This window comes from Primulina eburnea, chromosome 10, assembly GCF_022965805.1.
Source record: "Primulina eburnea isolate SZY01 chromosome 10, ASM2296580v1, whole genome shotgun sequence".
NCBI lineage: Eukaryota > Viridiplantae > Streptophyta > Magnoliopsida > Lamiales > Gesneriaceae > Primulina > Primulina eburnea.
The window spans coordinates 13252616-13275808 of NC_133110.1; the positions used below are offsets into that span (position 1 = coordinate 13252616).

Below are 23193 nucleotides of genomic sequence, written 5' to 3' on the forward strand. Positions count from 1 at the left end.
CTAACCCTCACGTCCCATTCTCGCGCTCCAGCCACACCCGAAGGATCCAGCCCCTACTCAACCCTCCTACAATCATCCTAGGACGTCCTTACATTTACTGAATCCACACCAATAATCTCATGCCCGCTGGAGGTCCCAACCCCTCGCTAAACCTCCCAAGATGCTCGACCACACTCTTCCTTGTTGCAGCTCCCTCGCGCGGCTCTCAAGTCCAGACCAGCAGGGTTCGTGCCCTTCCAGATCATGACTTAGACCCAACAGAGACCAGTCCCCGGCCTGGAGATGCCCTCACCCCAACAGCTACACCCCTGGTCCGAGACACATCCCAAACGAAGCATTTTCTCATGCAAACTCTCGGCCTTACAACCTACAGCACGCCTCAACCTATCCACTCCCCCAAACAACCTCTGGACACACCATGAACAAGCACCTTCAACAACCAGGAACTCAGCAACCCTTTGCACAACAGTAAGAAAACGTGAGAGGCACAAGGAAAATGCAACAGATGAAACTTAAATCAATGCCGAGGATCATTTATGCATGGACCGAAAGATTTACACATAATATCCCACATATCAGAACGCATATACGCATGAATGATGCAGAAAAAGAAGAGTAAAAGCGTGCCTTTGATGATATGAACGCGATGAGATCGAAGAACGAGCGTCGGGAACAAAATTTCTTTCAAGAAAACGCTACGGCCGATGGGACCAGCTGCTAAGCTGCTGAAACCGAGAGAAGAAGTTGAGGAGGGGGTGTCGGCTGCTTAGGTAGCTTAGGTTTAGGTTTAATAAATGTTTAGGTAGTAATTAATTAATTAATTAATAAATAATTGGCCTAAATCTGATAATCAAAAGTTAAAAAGCTAATTAAGTCCAATAAGCTCAAAAGTAGGCCCATTAAACCCGAACACACTCCCGTAAAATATTTCGAGTCGAAAAGATTTTGAAAATATTAGCTGAACCCTTAAAAAGTCCTCCGCTTCGATAAAATTTGCGTACCGTTAAAAATAAAGTCCTGCGGGTAAAAATACCCCAAAAATTCCCCTTTTTGTAAAATACAGTTAAAAATGCTTTAACTTAATTTATAAAAACAAATCATGTAATAAAATAATTTTCTGAAAATTCTCCGGTCTCTGATCCTCGCTCGAACGTGAAATGCAACTTAAAATTCTAATGCACGAACTTTTAAAATTTTGTGAAGCAAATCCTATCATGCATGAATTATGCATAAAAATGCATAAAATAATTAAACATGACTTTATTAATTTATCTCAATACTCCATCTCCAGACCGGCCTCACTTATATACTGAAAAGATGACGATTAAACTACTGCGTAAAATAAATAAATTCAAAGAAAATAATTTAAATACTCAAGCAATTAAATTACTAGGAATTATGCATGGTTTATACGCAGTCCAAATTACGGGACGTTACAATCTCTCCCCCTTAAATTGAATTTCGTCCCCGAAATTCGCTTATCCTTGATAATCACGAAGTTTAAACTTAGTTCTAATATTCCAATATTCCACGCTTCCGCTGCGCTACTCTGATAAAATAATTGTTGTGTTGTCCTTACGTTTCTTCAATCCTAATTAAATTGCCTAACAAAATCTCGTTTGCGAATCGCAACTTAAAACGACTTATAGTAACTTAGCTCTATTTTCTATAACCTCGAATTTCAACTTTTCTCAAAATTACCAATATTAGAAATGACAGTCCGAATTTTATTGCGTCTTACTTTTCTTATAGTGTACCCGTGATGTTCATTGATCTCTTACATTTGTATTTATGTATTTCACTCTAAGAAACCTTAGCACCAAAATTTACTGATCGATTCATATCCTCGATTATACACTTAACTGTTAAACCTTATCTCAATCTCATAATAATATTAGGCTAAGTTTCTTGAATCGAATCTCTATCTTACGGCACTAAACATCCATAACTTAATTATTTACGAGTACATCCCGAATGTAAAATTGTTGCAATTTCTTATACCTTGAGTAACGTTAATTCATAAACCCAATTATACAACATCGACATTTTACCTAAATTTTAAAGCCTTTCGAGTTCCAATTACATGCTTAAACTATTATTTTCTCAATTAAAGTTGAGGCCTACGACCCTTGGACTTCCATCATTGAAACGAATGTCGCATTCTTATGTATCCTTAAGGCTTAATTAGTACTAGCGTATAAAACTTACTAAGTCACCCCATGTTAATGTTGGACTAATTCTAATAAACCAACTTCGCTTATAACCCATAAAATTCTAGAATTCCCATATCAAAATTTTAGATTTCTTACTCGATAAAAATCTTAATATTCATCCATTGATAACTTATATTGAACACAACAAATTTTCTTTTGTTTTTATTTCCCCAAAATTCCGTATGAACAAATATTCCATAAATTTGAAATTCAAACTTACCTAATCCAAATAGCTTTGAATAAAATAATCCCAATACACATATCCGTTTAGTCCCAAGTTTGTTAATGACTTCCAACATTTCCCAAGACAAGGTGTCTACCTCACCTCTTGCGTTGGTCTATCGATTAAACTAACCCTCATTGTACCCAACTTTGAAAAATTTTAAATTCTCACAAGGTATAATCTTAACTGTTAAGATCATGATCACTAAAACTTGTGACACATCAACTTACGTTCCCAAAAATTTACTAACTCAATGTTTATTCTTATAACTTAACTAACCGATCAAATTTACCTTAAATCGTCATCACTTTAAATTTCTTAATTTGCCACAACATTATTCACTAACGCTTAAATTTTTACGCCTAAGATTGATTCATCCTACAATGTTCTTGATTACCATTCATTATAACAGTATAACTAAAATATCTAAATATTCTATATTTCCTTCGAGCCTAAATAACCGAAAATTCCTATCATCCAATTTTTCATTAAATCTCAAAATTCCACAATTACCCATGAGTCCTCAGTATTCCCAATTTCATTTTATAGATTTCCTGTATCATAAGGCTCAGTAGCCTTAAGTTTATTAAACCCAAAATTAATTCCCATAACACGTCTTACATTTCTATAAATACTTAAAATCCCAAGTGTTCCTCAAAAGTTCGCATTTACTCCTTAAAATTTTTGAAAATTGCAATCTGACCCTTACAGTTCTCCAAATTGTACATTTATTATCCTAAAGATTGTCGTAGTCTTCAAATTGCTATTGCTTATATAAAAATCCTCAAAAATTTACTCGACTAGCAACCAAGAACCATCGATAATTTCTTTTCTCAAAAGCATTCATAATTTTCAAGATTAACTTATGACTCACAAGGGGGGCATCAGTACTACTGAATATAGTCAAATCATTTTCAATTTCTCCTAAAGCCCAACATTCGGATTCTTAGATATGTCCAATTCCAAACGTAACCAACGTGCATAATTCCATAATTTATTTTCAAACGAACACTGAAATACTGAAAATCTGATCGTAAACTATTTCATGGAAGCATGCTGTCAAAATAATTCATGCTTTAAATAAAATGCTGAAATATAAAACTTACAGACCGAAGACGTGACTTCGTGAGCTTCTCGTGGTCAGTAGTAGTGTAACCCTTTACAAGAACCTGGCTCTGATACCAACTGTGAAGGCCCGAAAATACTTGCTTGAAAATTTGCGGAAAATTAAAAATTTTCTTTTTAAAAGAACTTAAATGGCCTCATTCGTAAAATCGTCTGATAAATCAAGTTCAAAGTTTAAAATAGTAGCAGCGGAAGAAAATAAAGTCTTGCCAAAAATAACAATTTAAAAATTATCCAACTACTGATAAAAAAATTGTTTGCGGAATAAAATAGCAACTGCTGCACTAGGTCCTCGGGTGCCACTACTGCCGACCCAAGCTAGCTCACTGGTCCCCGCCCTCGGCCCTGACCTCATCAGTACCTACAACAATCAAGTCTAGTGAGCCTAAAGACTCAGCATGCATATATCGCAGGTAACGAATAAAATCTGAAGTAAAATATGCATGGGGTAAAATATCATGTCGTGAGGCATACTGAAAATGATCTGTAATCATGCTGAAATTAAACTGATCTGAGCAATTATAATACGTGCATAACTGAACTGATAATCATAGTAAAAATATTTGCTCCTTGGAGCCTGTACTGAAATAACTGGTAAAATTTTCTGTTGAGATTATGTTTTACGCCTGTGGCCACTGCACTAAGCTGAACTGATCGATAACTGACTACCGGGGAGCCTGGAACTGAGCTGGCGGTCACTGAAGACCCGATGGTACCAACCTGAACTGACTAGCGGTCACTGGCGACCGTAAAAATAATGCTCCCACATAGTGAATGAACCACAAGCCATATCGCATAAATCTCAAAAATAATCATTTTCTATTTAATGCACGTAATATAATTAAATCGCATACTGAAATATCTTGTATTAAAATCATGTACTTGCGATATTTAAAAATATCTATATGACTTGATTGAAGAGTGAAAGAAGATATAAACATGCCATGGTTTGTTTTGACTGAAAACAAACAAAATAACGACGCGGCGCGGCGGAGACGGAGTGCTCTTCTCTTCCTCACTTAATTCCTTTAAATTAAGCATGCACCATAATTATTATAATAGTTTAAAAAAAATCGTAAACGTGATGCATGAACATTTAAAAATATCAAGATTTGTGCTCAGGGCGCTGCTAGGACCAAATTCTCACCCCGGGTGCAAAATGACCATTTTGCCCCTGGAAACCCAAAAATTACCGTTTTACCCCTGGACTTCTAAAATTGACCCGAAGCTTACCAAACTCCTTAGGATATTCCAAAACATATTTAAAAGTATTCCTAAACGTAAACTCGAGCCCAAACCAAACTTAATCTATTCGTTTTAAACTTGGACCGGGGTCCCGGTTTTTAACCCGAATCGACTCGAAACTTTACCCAAATTTCCCCAACTTTTACCACATCTTAGCAACGCTTAATAGGTCTTAAAGCAATGTCATTAATCGTCTAATCCAATGCTGAAATATTCAGAACTTGACAAAAGATCTCGGTCCTATCACATTGCACCAACTCATTTGCACTTAACTCCCAACTCTAACCCTCACGTCCCATTCTCGCGCTCCAGCCACACCCGAAGGATCCAGCCCCTACTCAACCCTCCTACAATCATCCTAGGACGTCCTTACATTTACGGAATCCACACCAATAATCTCATGCCCGCTGGAGGTCCCAACCCCTCGCTAAACCTCCCAAGATGCTCGACCACACTCTTCCTTGTTGCAGCTCCCTCGCGTGGCTCTCAAGTCCAGACCAGCAGGGTTCGTGCCCTTCCAGATCATGACTTAGACCCAACAGAGACCAGTCCCCGGCCTGGAGATGCCCTCACCCCAACAGCTACACCCCTGGTCCGAGACACATCCCAAACGAAGCATTTTCTCATGCAAACTCTCGGCCTTACAACCTACAGCACGCCTCAACCTATCCACTCCCCAAAACAACCTCTGGACACACCATGAACAAGCACCTTCAACAACCAGGAACTCAGCAACCCTTTGCACAACAGTAAGAAAACGTGAGAGGCACAAGGAAAATGCAACAGATGAAACTTAAATCAATGCCGAGGATCATTTATGCATGGACCGAAAGATTTACACATAATATCCCACATATCAGAACGCATATACGCATGAATGATGCAGAAAAAGAAGAGTAAAAGCGTGCCTTTGATGATATGAACGCGATGAGATCGAAGAACGAGCGTCGGGAACAAAATTTCTTTCAAGAAAACGCTACGGCCGATGGGACCAGCTGCTAAGCTGCTGAAACCGAGAGAAGAAGTTGAGGAGGGGGTGTCGGCTGCTTAGGTAGCTTAGGTTTAGGTTTAATAAATGTTTAGGTAGTAATTAATTAATTAAATAATAAATAATTGGCCTAAATCTGATAATTAAAAGTTAAAAAGCTAATTAAGTCCAATAAGCTCAAAAGTAGGCCCATTAAACCCGAACACACTCCCGTAAAATATTTCGAGTTGAAAAGATTTTGAAAATATTAGCCGAACCCTTAAAAAGTCCTCCGCTTCGATAAAATTTGCGTACCGTTAAAAATAAAGTCCTGCGGGTAAAAATACCCCAAAAATTCCCTTTTTGTAAAATACAGTTAAAAATGCTTTAACTTAATTTATAAAAACAAATCATGTAATAAAATAATTTTCTGAAAATTCTCCGGTCTCTGATCCTCGCTCGAACGTGAAATGCAACTTAAAATTCTAATGCACGAACTTTTAAAATTTCGTGAAGCAAATCCTATCATGCATGAATTATGCATAAAAATGCATAAAATAATTAAACATGACTTTATTAATTTATCTCAATACTCCATCTCCAGACCGGCCTCACTTATATACTGAAAAGATGACGATTAAACTACTGCGTAAAATAAATAAATTCAAAGAAAAGAATTTAAATACTCAAGCAATTAAATTACTAGGAATTATGCATGGTTTATACGCAGTCCAAATTACGGGACGTTACAGTGCCCCATTGAGTTAGGAGGGTCATGTTTTTGACCGTTTGTGATTCTGATCAATTTTGAGGTCGTACAAGAATTCACGGTGCGATGTGCCAAATTGACTCTCGAAAGAGCGTTTCATGTTTTGGCCTCCATTTCACCTAGATTTCGACCCTCACCATTTTAGGAGCATTAGTTCATAATTTTGAGCGTATTTTAATCATGACTATACGTCGGTTCAGTGTCGGTTCGGGTTGGTTCGAAGTCATGATTAAATACGAAGCGGTTAGACGTATTTGTCGCATTTTCAAACTTAATTGCATAGTTTGGTCAAGAAAAATATATTGCATATTTTCATGGCATATTTAGGATGCAGCGAGCCTGGGGACGATCCAATCCAATCCAGTTGGTAAAATATACAGGAATTTTCATTATGCCAATCAATTATTTTACGTGCACTAAATAGAAAATGATTATTTTTGAGATTTATGCGATATAGCTTGTGGTTCATTCACTATGTGGGAGTATTATTTTATACGGTCGCCAGTGACCGATCAGTTCAGTTTGGTACCACCCGGTCGCCAGTGACCGGCCAGCTCAGTTCAGTTTCAGACTCCCCGGTAGCCAGTTACCGATCAGTTCAGTTTAGTGCAGGGGCCACAGGCGTAGACCATAATCTCAACAGAAAATTTTACCAGTTATTTCAGTACAGGGTTCCAAGGAGCAAATATTTTTACTGTGATTTTCAGTTCAATTATGCACGTATTATAATTGCTCAGTACAGATTATTTTCAGCATGCCTCATGACATGATATTTTATCTCATGCATATTTTACTTCAGATTTTACTCGTTACCTGCGATATATGCATGCTGAGTCTTTAGGCTCACTAGACTTGATTGTTGTAGGTACTGATGAGGCTAGGGCCGAGGGCGGGGACCAGTGAGCCAGCTTGGGTCGGCAGTAGTGGTACCCGAGGACCTCAGTGCAGCAGTTGTTATTTTTCCGCAAACAATTTTATCAGTCGTTGGATAAATTTTAAATTGTTGTTGTTGGCAAACTTTATTTTTCCGCTGCTATATTTTTAAACATTGAACTTGATTTACCAGTTGATTTTACGAATAAGGAAATTTAAGTTCTTTAAAAAGAAAATTTTTAATTTTTTCGTAAATTTTCAAGCAAGGATTTTCGGGCCTTCACACAAAGACTACAACACAATCTTTTACGTCTTTGTGTGAAGACTCACTCAACTAAACTTTGATGCTCAACTCTCTTGTATATGTGTGAGTGATTGTGTGTGAGAAATTTATCTTTTACAGTGTACATCTCAAATGTATCCTCACACAAGGGCTTGTGCTCTCAACTAGCTGATATATTCATGCTAACTGTCCATGCTTTGAATCCCCTTGGAAAGCTCTTGTTTGATCTTCAATATGTTGTATTTATAAGCCCCAACAATGATATATACGTTAGACATAAGAATATGACCGTTTGAAAAGTTTCTGTACTGTTTCAGGAAGTGCAACGGTCAAATTCGTCTTGCTGGAAAATTTCCCGACTAGTCAACTCTGGACAACTCAACTGGTCATTCAGTTCTACTGGTCAGCAGCTGGTTCAGTTCAGTTGGTCAACTGCTGGTTCAGTTCTGTTCAGTTCAGCTGGTCAGCAGCTGGTTCAGTTCAGTTCAGTTGGTCAGCTGCTGGTTCGGTTCAGTTGGTCTGGTTCAGTTCAACTGGTCTGGTTCAACTGGTTTTCAGCTGGTCAGGTTCAACTGGTCTTCAGCTTGTGCAGAACCAGTAGCTTCATTGCCATTTATCAGCATCTTAAGCTTCTATTCAGACTTTGACTTCTGAAGATGATTTGTAGATCATCGTCTTATCTTTCTAACGCATACTGAATCGCTTCGTTTCAATAACCAAGCTGAGAGATATGACAAAAATACCACAGCTGCTCAAACCCAACTGATTGTTGTTTTCGTGTCATCAGTTCGGTCATTCAGCGATCAGTTAGACCATGATAACATCCGATTTTGCCCAACTGATGTGAAATACGACTTGTACCAAATTGAGTTCTCTAATCAGTCCAATTGGCGGATTCTCATTTGGATCATCCAGCTGAGAGATATCATAAAACAACCTAAGCTCGCCAGAAATTCAGTTTGTGCAGAATTCAGTTTCAGCTTGCTTCTTGTGTTTGCAACTTCACACTTGAGTAAATATGTTAGAAACACAATAACAAGTTTTGTTAACATCAAAATCAAGAATGCGAACATGAAATGTTCCAACAAACCAGAAACTCTAAAATAAAACCTTTTTTTTCAATTTGAAGCTTCTGCAAAATATATCCAATGTCTTGGGTCTTCATCAACATCAGCTCTTCGTTAGTGTACTTATTAGCCTGGATCCTTTACAAAATCCACATTTAACAACTAATATTCAAATTACACTCAAATAAATATCCTCAAAAGAGAACAGATAACCTCATAAAAATAAAATTTTCCAGCTTACTCAGGTTTATGAACTCCGCCAACAGTGTTTGTTTTAATCATCTTGAAGTAAAATTCATCTGGGTTCCTCAATGCTGCTTTTTCCTTAAGTTTCTGTTATAAACACGCAGAAGCGACTTACCATAAAATAAGAACTCGCCAAATTTCGTTCATAAAATGCTACCAAAATCAACAAGACGCAGGGTAGTAGAAATTACCAGTAAAGTATGCTCCTTCTGGTGATAGGCTCGTGCACGAATGACATAATCTTTATGCGTTTCGAGCAGCCCAAATTTCCTTCTCAAATGCCTGGTACACACAACAAATCATCAATTGAGTGAACCGGAAATATACGTCAAAATATTTCAAAACGGGCAATAAAGAAATTAATGGCCCCAAAATATAATCACACTTACGGCTGAGCGCCCTCCTTGTGAGCTTTTCTTGGAATAGCATTCCTTAAAGACGACATCTTTATGCTAGCAAAAAAAATTCACAGAACTTTAAAATCAATTTACGCACTTCAGAAAGGCAAAAACAACTACAGAAAACATAAAGGGCTAACAAAAATTTTGAGTTGAAAAAATTTAACCGTTAAACATCGAAGATTATCGGTACAGAAAAAAACAACGGATTTCTTTCGTATTTACACCAAATTCAAAATAATTATTAAGCACAGAAGACTCGCCTGTGGAAAGCGGTGAAGGCTTAGGGTTTAAAGGAGACACCAATGCAGAGAATCTTGATTTGATGAAAAGTATTTTATATTGTGGCAAAAAAAATATTCTAAATTAACTAAAATTCAATCATGCAAATTGGCTTCCGGATTGAGTGCAAAAACTTATGTGAGACGATATCACGAATCGTATTTTGTGAGATTGATCTCTTATTTGGATCTTCCATGAAAAATATTACTTTTTATGCTAAGAGTATTATTTTTTATTGTTAATATCGGTAGGGTTGACCCGTCTCACAGATAAAGATTCGTGAGACCGTCTCACAAGAGACCTACTCCTGATTGAGTATACAAATACACACACAACACACAAAATTATGATATCACATAAATAAAAAAACAAAATCTTGATATTATATTTAAAAATTTAGAAATAATTTTTATATGATTTTCTTATAATTAACTAGAATAATTACTTAAATATGATAGTATTTTATTATTTCAAATTTATGAAATTCTTAGAGATGATATCATATTTTAAAAGATTAATTTGGTTTATAAACATATAGAAATATTTATTAGCATATGATAATTATAGATGAACCACAAATTTTATAAAAATAGGCTTTGACGATAAGTTTTATTAAACAAAATAAAATATTTTATCATTTGTTTGAGTTGCTTTTTGTTACATAAAAAATAGATAATGACATTAAATTTAATTACTTCAGGTCTCTTAATGTTTAATAATACTAATATCATTGTGCATGCAATTATTTGATTATAGTTTCATTAAATTTTAGATTAAACTATGAAAATTGATATTTAAAATATTAATGATTCTTTTGTTATAGTTTGGAGTTATTATTCAGATAATGAAAAGGGTAAGGCGACGGTTTCGCGATCCGTCACCGGAGGCTGCGTCGCATTCTAGAAGCGACGATTTTTCAACTCCCGTCGCTTATAGCGACGGTTCTTTGGAAGAAGACCGTCACTATTTGTGCGATGGTTTTAAGAAACCGTCGTTAATATTAAGCGACGGTTTATACAAAACCGTCGTTAATATTAGCGACGGTTTTAAAAACCCGTCGCTATATTTAGCGACGGTTTCGTAAAATTTGTCGCTATATTTAGTTTGCGGTTTTATGAAAACCGTTTCTTATCAAATTAAGCGACGGTTTATTTAAACTGTTGCTCTATAGCGACTGTTTTGATAAAACCCAATGTCTTTAAAATTAAGCGACGGTTGATTGGAAATGGTCGCTAACATAGCGACGGTAGAATACAAGACTGTCGCACATGGGCGACGGTTTGTGGAATTGTCGCAATAATAGTTACGGTTGATAAAAACACCTTAATAAACCCGTCGCTATTATAGCGTCGGGTGTTAGTAAATTGTCGCTAAATTTAATAGGCGACGGTTTTTATTACCGTCGCTATAATAACGATGGTTTTATTAAAACCGTCGCTACGCCTTCCGTTTGTTTGTAGTGAACCGCGCTATGAATGACAGTTGTAAGTTTATCCAATCTCAAATCCAAATCACGTTATAATAAGTTCACTACTCTATTCTTCAATTCTAAAGCCATCAATCTTTGTTCCCGAAGTAACAATCAATATCTCATCCAATAATCGGACAACATCAATCATCTGTAACGCCTCAGATTCGACGAATGTCCTCACTGTACCAAGACGAGTCTTTCCAGCGTGCTTATGTCCTCACTCACATGCACCCTGGGAACCTTCCCAGGTGGTCACCCATCCCAAAATTGCCCTAAGTCAAGCACGCTTAACTTTGGAGTTCTTATGTTATGAGCTACCGAAAAGAAGATGCACCTTCGTGATATAAGTAGTACAAATCAAATCTTTTAAGTCCTCTTCAACTATACAGTCCATTACATTGAACAGTCTCGGAATCCCTCTCATTCTCGTGTGGGTCGGTTCATTCATGTTCCCTCCACCTAGAAGCCTGCCAGGAGCCGCTCATTGTCCGTGCAACTGATGGCACCGGCGTTCACCCCCCGCCCTCTTCGGCCCCGGGCCTCACATGATCAACTGGTACCAGGATTGCTGCCAAGATCTATATATGTAGTGACCCGTTCCAGAATCACCTACTAATCAAGAACTAAGCATGCAATTAACTTAATTAATAACAATCAGAGATAAAGGCGGAAAAGGTCAACAAATGATAGTTATACAACCCAATCGAAAATCCAGAACAACTCAAACTAAAATGAAAGTATGCGGTACAACCATATCGAATCAAAGAGTACTGAAGAAAATAACTCAACCGGCTACTTAACGTCCTCCTCCTCCTCCTCCTGAGCCATCCAACCTGAGGCCTGCCCCGTGGGAATGGGGTGTCCAAGATAAACAAAACCGAGGACGTGAGCGATAAGAACGCCCAGTACAAAAGCATGAGTATACAAGCCTATATGAAATGCACATGCTATGATATGATACCAGTGTAGTCAAGAAACAGGAGTCACAAAAGATCTCAATATGCTCAGTCTAGAGGCGCCAAGTGGATAGTGCCGCGCGGTACTCCTCTGGGTCACTGCATCCACTACAAGATCAGACGTGGACCTAAAATGTCCCGGATCACCGAAGCCCTCCGGACCCGTCGGCCACTGTGTACTCTCGGTGTCCATGCGTCCACAAGACAGGGCTGAGCGGCCCCACAAGATATAGCTTATCTCGAAAGAGATACAGCTCAACAATAAAGGCTATCTCGAAAGAGATACGGCTCAAGATGAAATGTAACATGCAGTAATAAACGTGACATAATAGCATGCATCATATGACATATATCAATGCACCACATAATCATGCAACACATATAAGAATGTATACTCGACCAGGATATCTCGGATAGTACTTTCGTACCTCAAACCAGCAAATCCTAACAATCAGTCCTAGACTCACGCCTGCGTCCGCAGTCAGCCCGCTGATGCCGCTAGCTCCCAACAAGAGCACAGCTCCGCTACAAAACCAGTAGCTCCCCGCTAGCGCCTGAACCTCGGAAAAAGACAAGAAACCAATCGGAAACGACTAAAACGCTCTGGAACGCTCGGAATTGGCGAGTAACAAATGAAGCCTCGCGCCTCTATTTATAGCCAATGTTCGGACGCTCCGATCCACTTCGGAAGATCCTAACCGGTACACTTCGGACGATCCGAACCATGCATGTCTTCCACGAGTCCAGCCACCTGTCTCGGACGATCCGAACTCTGATCGGACGATCCGAACCCTGATCGGACGATCCGAACCCTGCATGCCTTCCACGGGTCTAGCCACCTGGCTCGGACGATCCGAATCCTGTTCGGACGATCCGAACCCTGATCGGACGATCCGAACCCTGTTCGATCCTTCCGATCCCACCGAAATATAATTAATCCAATAATTAACTCAAATTAGGCATCGGGATACTACAATATAAGTCCAGGAGGTCTTGGGTTCTAATCCTGGGGAAGGCAAAAGCTCCAGTGCCTAGGCTGGAGAAGTTCTATGAGTAATGGGTAATGGGATAACCGTGTTGCAACAGTCCAACCGGGAACAGCCCATGTGCATAACGCCCCAAATTCGACGACTGTCCTCACTGTACCAAGACGAGTCTTTCCAGCGTGCTTATGTCCTCACTCACACGCACCCTGGGAACCTTCCCAGGAGGTCACCCATCCAAAAATTGCCCTAAGTCAAGCACGCTTAACTTTGAAATTCTTATGTTATGAGCTACCGAAAAAAAGATGCACCTTCGTGATATGAGTAGTACAAATCAAATCTTTTAAGTCCTCTTCAACTATACAGTCCATTACATTGAACAGTCTCGGAATCCCTCTCATTCTCGTGTGGGTCGGTTCATTCATGTTCCCTCCACCAAGAAGCCTGCCAGGAGCCGCTCATTGTCCATGCAACTGATGGCACCGGCGTTCACCCCCCGCCCTCATCGGCCCCGAGCCTCACATCATCAATGGCTTATAAAAAAACATGGTCTGAATCTCTTTCCGCCAATACAAGACTATTTTCCACGAACTAAGGAATCTATTTATTCGTGTTTAATAGTAATTCTTGAACTTCCTTATCAAACCCATTAAAATAAACATTGATCAACATCGAACTCAAGGCAGATTCTTGAGGCAGACCCCTGCCTAAACAAACCCCACCCAATTCAATGTTGACTATCTTACATTCAAACAACCTTTTTATCAAATCTAGAAATGCCTTATCTTCAATTTTCTCACCCAGTATCAAAAACAACTTATCAATATGGCCAGAACTAAATAATTCACAATCAAATTTAACAATAAATCACCAACTTGGGTTCACCACCGAATTATTTAAATACCTAATCGATGTGTGGCAGCCCAAGTTTGCTCGCTTGTCATAGCAAAAGGTAGCAAACCTAAAAACTTATGCATAAACCATAAAACTTGTTTGAACTCTCTCCAAAGTAACTCTTTTATTACACATATATCTAAATAGAACATATTTTTAAATGATAGTTTTCTATATATATATATAAAACATTCAAAACAACACTCTATTTTCCCACTTTTTTCTATTATATTTTTATGGAAAACAATTTCGACAATGAAAATATAAGCTATAAACTTTACACAAATTATTGTAGTTCTTCGCAGTGAAATTTGATGGATCTGACCGCTCTAATGGCAGAGTATTTTTGGGAACTTAAAAGCATGAAATATCACTATATCGATAACTATATCTTTTTCATTATTTATTATATTATATTACTATTTTATATAATATAACAATTTTCAGTCACACCATAAATTCAACATGTATTTTTCGATTCGATCACCGGTCCGGTTATGAAGGTGATCCGGTTATGAAAACATTGAAGTATACTTTTGTTTCCAACATCAGTCACAGAAAATTATGTTTCAACGTTTACGGTTGTTCCGATTAAAAAATCACGCAGTTTCCACACAGTTACGAAAATTGTGCTTCCCAGATGACTACAGGATATTGTTGCACGTCCCCTCCTCAGGTTCTCATTCAAGAAATCATTGTTATATAAGTATTCTATTCAACGTTTCCTTTCCTGTCGCCATTTATACATGGGTCTTGAAGTGGGACTAACCATTACATCTTCACGCAGTTTGCGTTTCTTACCCCTTTTCGGCACCAATGATGCATTAAAATGATTACCCTATAGCGAAAAAAGGGAAAAATGAAGCGTATAACGTACTATCTGAAATATTGATACCTGTAACTCTTTCTGTAACGACCCGAAAATCAGACTACGTATAAGCCATGCATAATTATTACTATTTAAATTTAAAAATGATTTATATATATATATATATATATAATTATGAAGGGTCTAATTCATTTTGATATTTGACAAGTCATAACTATTTATTATAAATGCAAAAGTTTAGTTTTATCCTTTCAGTTATTTACGCGAGGACGGACCGGAGTTTGGAAATTAGAAATAAGATTAATAATAAGAAAAATATTCCTAAATTTAATCTAAGTCAAGGAATAATTTAATTTAAATAAAAAGAAAGTTTTAGGATTTATTAAATTAATTGGAGTCAAGTTGGTAAATAAATCCTATTAGGTTCAATATTTAATTAAAGCTTAAATTAAAAATATAAACAAGTGGGGATAAATTAATCTAGGTATAATATAGTCAAGAAATTAAACATAGCATTTAAATACTTAAATTTTAAACCATGCAATGCCATGCAAGATTTTATTCTAATTTAATTTGTTAATTCACTAAAACATAAAATGGTTATTTAAAACACTAAGAATTTAAAATACAAGACTTAATCAACATTATACCATGCAATATTAGTAGAAATTTAATCAACTCCTTAAGCAAATTCAAATGCTTAGTAAATCCCATTCAAGCCACCCTTAAATAGCCTTTAAGGTGAATACAATTCCTCACCTTTAACCCATTAGTTATTAGTGAATTCAAATACAATAATACACGTTGATTCTTCCTTAACCCATCATGCTAGCAAATAAACGAAATCATGCAGAAAAAGGGAGGAAAAGAATCGTCCAGCAAGGAGGAATGAAAAACCATTCAAAGTCCCTTCCACTCCTTCACTTGTAACTCTCATTTTAAGGCATATAATATCACCTTTAACACCTCTTAAATCATTCACCTTCCTCACCTACATTCCCCACAACCTCACCTTCGAAATTACAGAAGAGAACATCAGCAAAATAATCATGAACAGCAGCTGAAACAAGAAGAGGAACCCAACTTCGTGCCGTCACGTAGTATTCATTGTATTGGTTTGTTTTCTTCAAAACAAATTCCAAGCATGTATATGTTGTTTCTTTTCTCTTCAATCAAGTCCTATAGATATTTTTAAACCATTATATATGCATGATTGTAGCAATAAATCGAAATTGACAGCAACATTCCAAGCAATAAGCTGTACAGAATTTTTTCAGCTCCCTTGTTTTTCCACTTCACGGTTTGCTGATCTTTGTTGCTTACAGGGGGTTGCTCGATTCCAGGCACTCAAGGCTACTTTTAGGCATAATTTAGAGTGTGTTAGGGTGTTATTGCTCCATTGGTTTTCATCCATAACCTCAAAAATACAGAAATGATTGTGAAATCTTTCTTAAGTGCAGAAGTGAGTCTCGGTTTTGGTTCTTTGAATGGTTAAGGTGTGTATTCGAATCTTGGCTGTCCTAGGGACTGTAGCCACGGTTAAAACACTTCTTTAACATGTCTAGGACGTGACCAAGGTGTCTTTTCCAAGCTTGGTTCACGGATCCATAAAAAATTTTAAATCACAAAACAAGTGCACATTTTGAATTTTCATTTTCTGTGCTAGGGGATTTCGGTTTGTAGTGTTTGTATGGATGATGGTTGGCTCCTAGCCCGTGGACATTGTTTATACAACACTCCATCATGTCTAGATCGAGCCATGGTCGCTCAAATGGCCATTGGAATGATACAAGGCAACAAAACAATGCAATTCATCACACTATACAGAAAGTGGCTCTCTCGGTTTTGAGCTGTGAGTGTCCTAGGTGTTTGCTTGGTTTTTGTTGGCTTTTAGCCCTTATCCATGGTCCAAGCCATGACTTAGGATTTTGGTAAGAGTCTCTGGTTGGTGGTGCAAGCCACAATGGTCATTAGTTTAATAAATTGAGCAAAACAAACACCATAGTTGCTGCTGTAATTTGACAGAAACTTGCTTTCGGTTTTGAGGTTGGTTTGAGTCCTTGGTTGGCTTTTAGCCCGTGAACTTGGACTGGACAGTACTAATGAGTTAGGAAAGTCATGTTTTTGGCCGTTTGTGATTTGGTCGAGTTTAGAGGTCGTACGAGAATTTACGGCGAAAGGTGCCAAACTGACTCTCGAAAGAGTGTTTTATGTTTTTGGATTCCTTTCACCTATTTTCGTGTTTTATAGCTATTATGCATAATTTTCAGTATGTTTGAGGTATTTTAATCATGGTTAAACATCGATTTAATGTTGGTTCGGGTTGGTACGAAGCCATGGTTAAAAATCAAGTTGTTGGTCCGAATCGTCTCGTTTTGGTTCTATGGTTAAGCTTTCGTAAAGTTACGATTTATTTCATGTGTCACATATTAGTAGTAAGTCGCAGCAAGCCTGGGAATGATCCAACTCATCCGGTAAAAATAAGATTATAATTATATTACATGCATAAAAATATAAAATGTTTATTTTTGAGATATATGCGATATGTCTTGTGGCCACCTTATGCTTATGGGTTTGGAAGTCGGTAGGAACAACCGAGGACCTCTTCGCCCGGTGACTTACGACCGGTTTATGATTATGTATGGGTAGTGACATCCAGTCCAAGGACTGTGATTGATCTCTACCGCCCAGTATACTGTGGTTTAGTCTGATCAGGCGCTTACGCTATGTTATGGGCCACTTGCTTAGAACATTATCTCTACCAGAAAATTATGATATGATATGACAGAGCTCTATGGAGCAAAACTTTTACGTATGATTTTCAGATATGCACGTGGATATAATTACTCATGATAAGATTTTCACCATACGCTTTACGATACCATATTTTTACGTTGCATTCGATTTTATTGTATATTTACTTGTTATTCACGATATATACATGTGGAGTCTTTAGACTCACTAGACTTGATTGTTGTAGATACCGATGAGGTCGAGACGGAGGGCGTAGATCAGTGAGCTATCTTGGGCAGCAGTAGTATACCCGAAGACCTCATGTTTTAGTTTATGCATTTTTATTATGTTTAAACTCAGTTTTAATATGTTGGATTATTTTTAAGTTGGTATTTGAAACAATATTCCTTCCGCTGTTATTTTAAAGTTAAAATTATTTACATGTTTATTTTGAAGCAAGTTATTTATTTATTTAAAAAAATTTAATAATTCCGCAAAAAAAAATATGAATACGAAATACGGGCTTTCACAGTTGGTATCAGAGCCTATGTTCTTGTAAAGGGTTGTACTACTACTGACCTTGAGAAGCTCACGAAGTCACGCCTTCGGTCTGTAAGTTTTACGTTTACGCACTTTGTTTAAGCATGAAATATTTTAACAACATGTTTTCATGAAATATTTTACGTTCAGATTTTGATTATGCAGTATTTATTTAAATTTAAAAAAATAATGTAATTATGCATGTTGGTTACGTTTGGAATTGGAAATGTCTAAGAATTCGAATATTGAGCTTTAGAAGAAGTTGAAAATGATTTGACTATATTAGGATTATAAATGTACAATTTGAGGATTTTAAGTATCTATGAAAATATAAGATTAATTATGAGAATTTATTTAGGATGCATGCTCTACATAGTTGGATTTAAGGATTGAATTGCAGGAATTGAGAATTTTAAAGACCTAATTGTAATTACTAATAATTTGAGGACCTAAGTGCAAAACAAAATTCTAAGGGACTATTTTCGAATTTACCAAATTTTGGGGATTAAATTTTGAGTTTAAGAATTTAAAAGTTTAATGAGGTAAAGATGGAAAATTTTATGGGGACAATAATACAAATTTCGAAGAGTTATAGGACCAAAATGTAAATTTGGAGAACTGTAAGGGCCAGATTGCAATTTTCAAAATTTTTAAGGATTAAATGCGAACTTTTGAGGAACACTTGGGATTTTGAGTATTTATAGAAATGTAAGACGTGTTATGGGAATTAATTTTGGGTTTAATAAACTTAAGGCTGTTGAACCTTATGATACGGGAAATCTATAAAATGAAATTGGGAATACTGAGAACTCATGAGTAATTGTGGAATTTTAGGGATTTAAAAAAAAATTTCTTGAGATGAGAATTGAAAGGTTTAAATGATAAGAATTTTCGGTAATTATGATTAGAACCTCGAAATAGTTGGATTATAATGTTATAAGGAATGACAATCAAGGACACTGTAGGATGAATAAATCTTGGTCTTGAAAATTTAAGCGTTGGTGATATAACGTCGAGGAAAATTAAGAATTTAAAGTGACAACAGGTTAAAGTAAAAATTTATCGGTTAGCTAAGTTAAAAGAGTAAACATTGAGTTAGCGAATTTTTTGGGAATTTAAGTTTGATGTGTCGTAAGTTTTAACCAGGATCTTAACAGTTAGAATTATACCTTTGGGGGAATTTGATTTTTCTAGAAAGTTGAGTATGATGGATGGTTAGGTTACTCGATAGAGGCATGTAAGAATTGAATTAGACACCTTATCTTGAGGAATTTTGAAAGTCATTAAGAAATTTGGGACTAAACGGATATGTGGGCTGGAGTTATACTATCTAATATTATTTGTGTTGCATAAGCTTGAATTTCAAGATTTATAAGATAGGTGTTCATACATAAGTTTTGGGTGAAATAAAAACAAAAAGAGAATTAGAGGCGTTCAACATAGAGTACCAATGAACTAACATTAAGATTTTAATTGAGTAAGAAATCCGAAATCTTGATATGGGAATTTTAGAACTCTATGGGTGATATGAGCGAAGTTGAATTATTAGAGTAAGTTTATCGCTAACATGAGATAACTTATTAAGTTTTATACACTAGACTTAATTAAGCATTGATGATACTTAAGAATGCGACATTTGTTTCAATGAGGAAAGTCCAGAGTCTTAGGCCTCAACTATATTGTAATTGGAAAGAAAATGGTTTAAGCATATAATTGAGACTTGAAGAGCTTTAAAATATTGGTAGAAGTTCGATGTTGTATAATTGGGTTTTATGGATTAACGTTATTTGAGGTTTAAGATTTGCAACAATTTTATATTTGGGGTATACTCGTAAATAGTTAAGTTATATAAGTTTGGGCTGTAAGATAAAGATTCGATTCAAGGATCTTAGACTAATTTTGTTATGGAGCTGAGATAAGATTTAACTTTTAAGTGTATCACCGAGGATAGAAGTTGATCAGTAACCTTTGGTGCTAAGAGTCTTTAATTTGAACTGCGTAAATGCTAATTTAATAGGTCGTTGAACATTACGGGTATAGTATAAGGAAGGTAAGACATGATAAGTTTGAATCACCAATTCTAATATTGGGAACGATGAGAAAAGTCAGAATTCGAGGTCATAGTAAAGTAAAGCTAAGTTACCATAAATCGTTTTAAGTTGCGATTCGCAAAAGAATTTTGGTAGGCAATCTAATTAGGATTGAAGAAACGTAAGGACGGCCTATGACTTAATTTTTATCAGAGTAGCGCAGCGGTAGCGTGGATTGTTGGGATAATAGAATTAAGAATCTAAACTTTTGGATTATCGAGGATTAGCGAATTTCGGGGACGAAATTCAATTTAAGGGGGGAAGATTTTAATGACCCGAACAGACTACGTATAAGCCATGCATAATTATTACTATTTAAATTTAAAAATGATATATATATATATATATGAAGGGTCTAATTCATTTTGATATTTGACAAGTCATATCTATTTATTTTAAATGCAAAATTTTAGTTTTATCCTTTCAGTTAAATCCGCGAGGACGGACCGGAGTTTGGAAATCAGAAATAAGATTAATAATAAGAAAAATAATCCTAAATTTAATCTAAGTCAAGGAATAATTTAATTTAAAGAAAAAGAATGTTTTAGGATTTATTAAATTAATTGGAGTCAAGTTAGTAAATAAATCCTATTAGGTTCAATATTTAATTAAAGCTTAAATTAAAATATGTAAACAAGTGGGGATAAATTAATCTAGGTATAATATAGTCAAGAAATTAAACATAGCATATAATAGTTAAATTTTAATCCATGCAAGATTTCATTCTAATTTAATTTGTTAATTCACTAAAACATAAAATGGTTATTTAAAACACTAAGAATTTAAAATACAAGACTTAATCAAAATTATACCATGCAATATTAGTAGAAATTTAATCAACTCCTTAAGCAAATTCAAATGCTTAGTAAATCCCATTCAAGCCACCCTTAAATAGCCTTTAAGGTGAATACAATTCCTCACCTTTAACCCATTAGTTATTAGTGAATTCAAATACAATAATACACGTTGATTCTTCCTTAACCCATCATGCTAGCAAATAAACGAAATCATGCAGAAAAAGGGAGGAAAAGAATCCTCCAGCAAGGAGGAATGAAAAACCATTCAAAGTCCCTTCCACTCCTTCACTTGTAACTCTCATTTTAAGGCATATAATATCACCTTTAACACCTCTTAAATCATTCACCTTCCTCACCTACATTCCCCACAACCTCACCTTCGAAATTACAGAAGAGAACATCAGCAAAATAATCATGAACAGCAGCTGAAACAAGAAGAGGAACCCAACTTCGTGCCGTCACGTAGTATTCATTGTATTGGTTTGTTTTCTTCAAAACAAATTCCAAGCATGTATATGTTGTTTCTTTTCTCTTCAATCAAGTCCTATAGATATTTTTAAACCATTATATATGCATGATTGCAGCAATAAATCGAAATTGACAGCAACATTCCAAGCAATAAGCTGTACAGAATTTTTTCAGCTCCCTTGTTTTTCCACTTCACGGTTTGCTGATCTTTGTTGCTTACAGGGGGTTGCTCGATTCCAGGCACTCAAGGCTACTTTTAGGCATAATTTAGAGTGTGTTAGGGTGTTATTGCTCCATTGGTTTTCATCCATAACCTCAAAAATACAGAAATGATTGTGAAATCTTTCTTAAGTGCAGAAGTGAGTCTCGGTTTTGGTTCTTTGAATGGTTAAGGTGTGTATTCGAATCTTGGCTGTCCTAGGGACTGTAGCCACGGTTAAAACACTTCTTTAACATGTCTAGGACGTGACCAAGGTGTCTTTTCCAAGCTTGGTTCACGGATCCATAAAAAAATTTTAAATCACAAAACAAGTGCACATTTTGAATTTTCATTTTCTGTGCTAGGGGATTTCGGTTTGTAGTGTTTGTATGGATGATGGTTGGCTCCTAGCCCGTGGACATTGTTTATACAACACTCCATCATGTCTAGATCGAGCCATGGTCGCTCAAATGGCCATTGGAATGATACAAGGCAACAAAACAATGCAATTCATCACACTATACAGAAAGTGGCTCTCTCGGTTTTGAGCTGTGAGTGTCCTAGGTGTTTGCTTGGTTTTTGTTGGCTTTTAGCCCTTATCCATGGTCCAAGCCATGACTTAGGATTTTGGTAAGAGTCTCTGGTTGGTGGTGCAAGCCACAATGGTCATTAGTTTAATAAATTGAGCAAAACAAACACCATAGTTGCTGCTGTAATTTGACAGAAACTTACTTTCGGTTTTGAGGTTGGTTTGAGTCCTTGGTTGGCTTTTAGCCCGTGAACTTGGACTGGACAGTACTAATGAGTTAGGAAAGTCATGTTTTTGGCCGTTTGTGATTTGGTCGAGTTTAGAGGTCGTACGAGAATTTACGGCGAAAGGTGCCAAACTGACTCTCGAAAGAGTGTTTTATGTTTTTGGATTCCTTTCACCTATTTTCGTGTTTTATAGCTATTATGCATAATTTTCAGTATGTTTGAGGTATTTTAATCATGGTTAAACATCGATTTAATGTTGGTTCGGGTTGGTACGAAGCCATGGTTAAAAATCAAGTTGTTGGTCCGAATCGTCTCGTTTTGGTTCTATGGTTAAGCTTTCGTAAAGTTACGATTTATTTCATGTGTCACATATTAGTAGTAAGTCGCAGCAAGCCTGGGAATGATCCAACTCATCCGGTAAAAATAAGATTATAATTATATTACATGCATAAAAATATAAAATGTTTATTTTTGAGATATATGCGATATGTCTTGTGGCCACCTTATGCTTATGGGTTTGGAAGTCGGTAGGAACAACCGAGGACCTCTTCGCCCGGTGACTTACGACCGGTTTATGATTATGTATGGGTAGTGACATCCAGTCCAAGGACTGTGATTGATCTCTACCGCCCAGTATACTGTGGTTTAGTCTGATCAGGCGCTTACGCTATGTTATGGGCCACTTGCTTAGAACATTATCTCTACCAGAAAATTATGATATGATATGACAGAGCTCTATGGAGCAAAACTTTTACGTATGATTTTCAGATATGCACGTGGATATAA

At 36.5% G+C, this 23193-nt stretch overlaps 1 protein-coding gene across 1 annotated transcript in view; it reads right to left on the reverse strand.

The window, feature by feature from the left end:
- The window catches only part of LOC140842903 (probable U3 small nucleolar RNA-associated protein 11), a 153964-nt gene that overhangs the window by 72860 nt on the left and 57911 nt on the right, over nt 1-23193 (reverse strand). The window contains exon 3 of the mRNA XM_073211110.1: nt 9007-9098. Coding sequence (XP_073067211.1) covers nt 9007-9098 — 92 coding nt within the window. The remainder of the gene's footprint in view (nt 1-9006; nt 9099-23193) is intronic.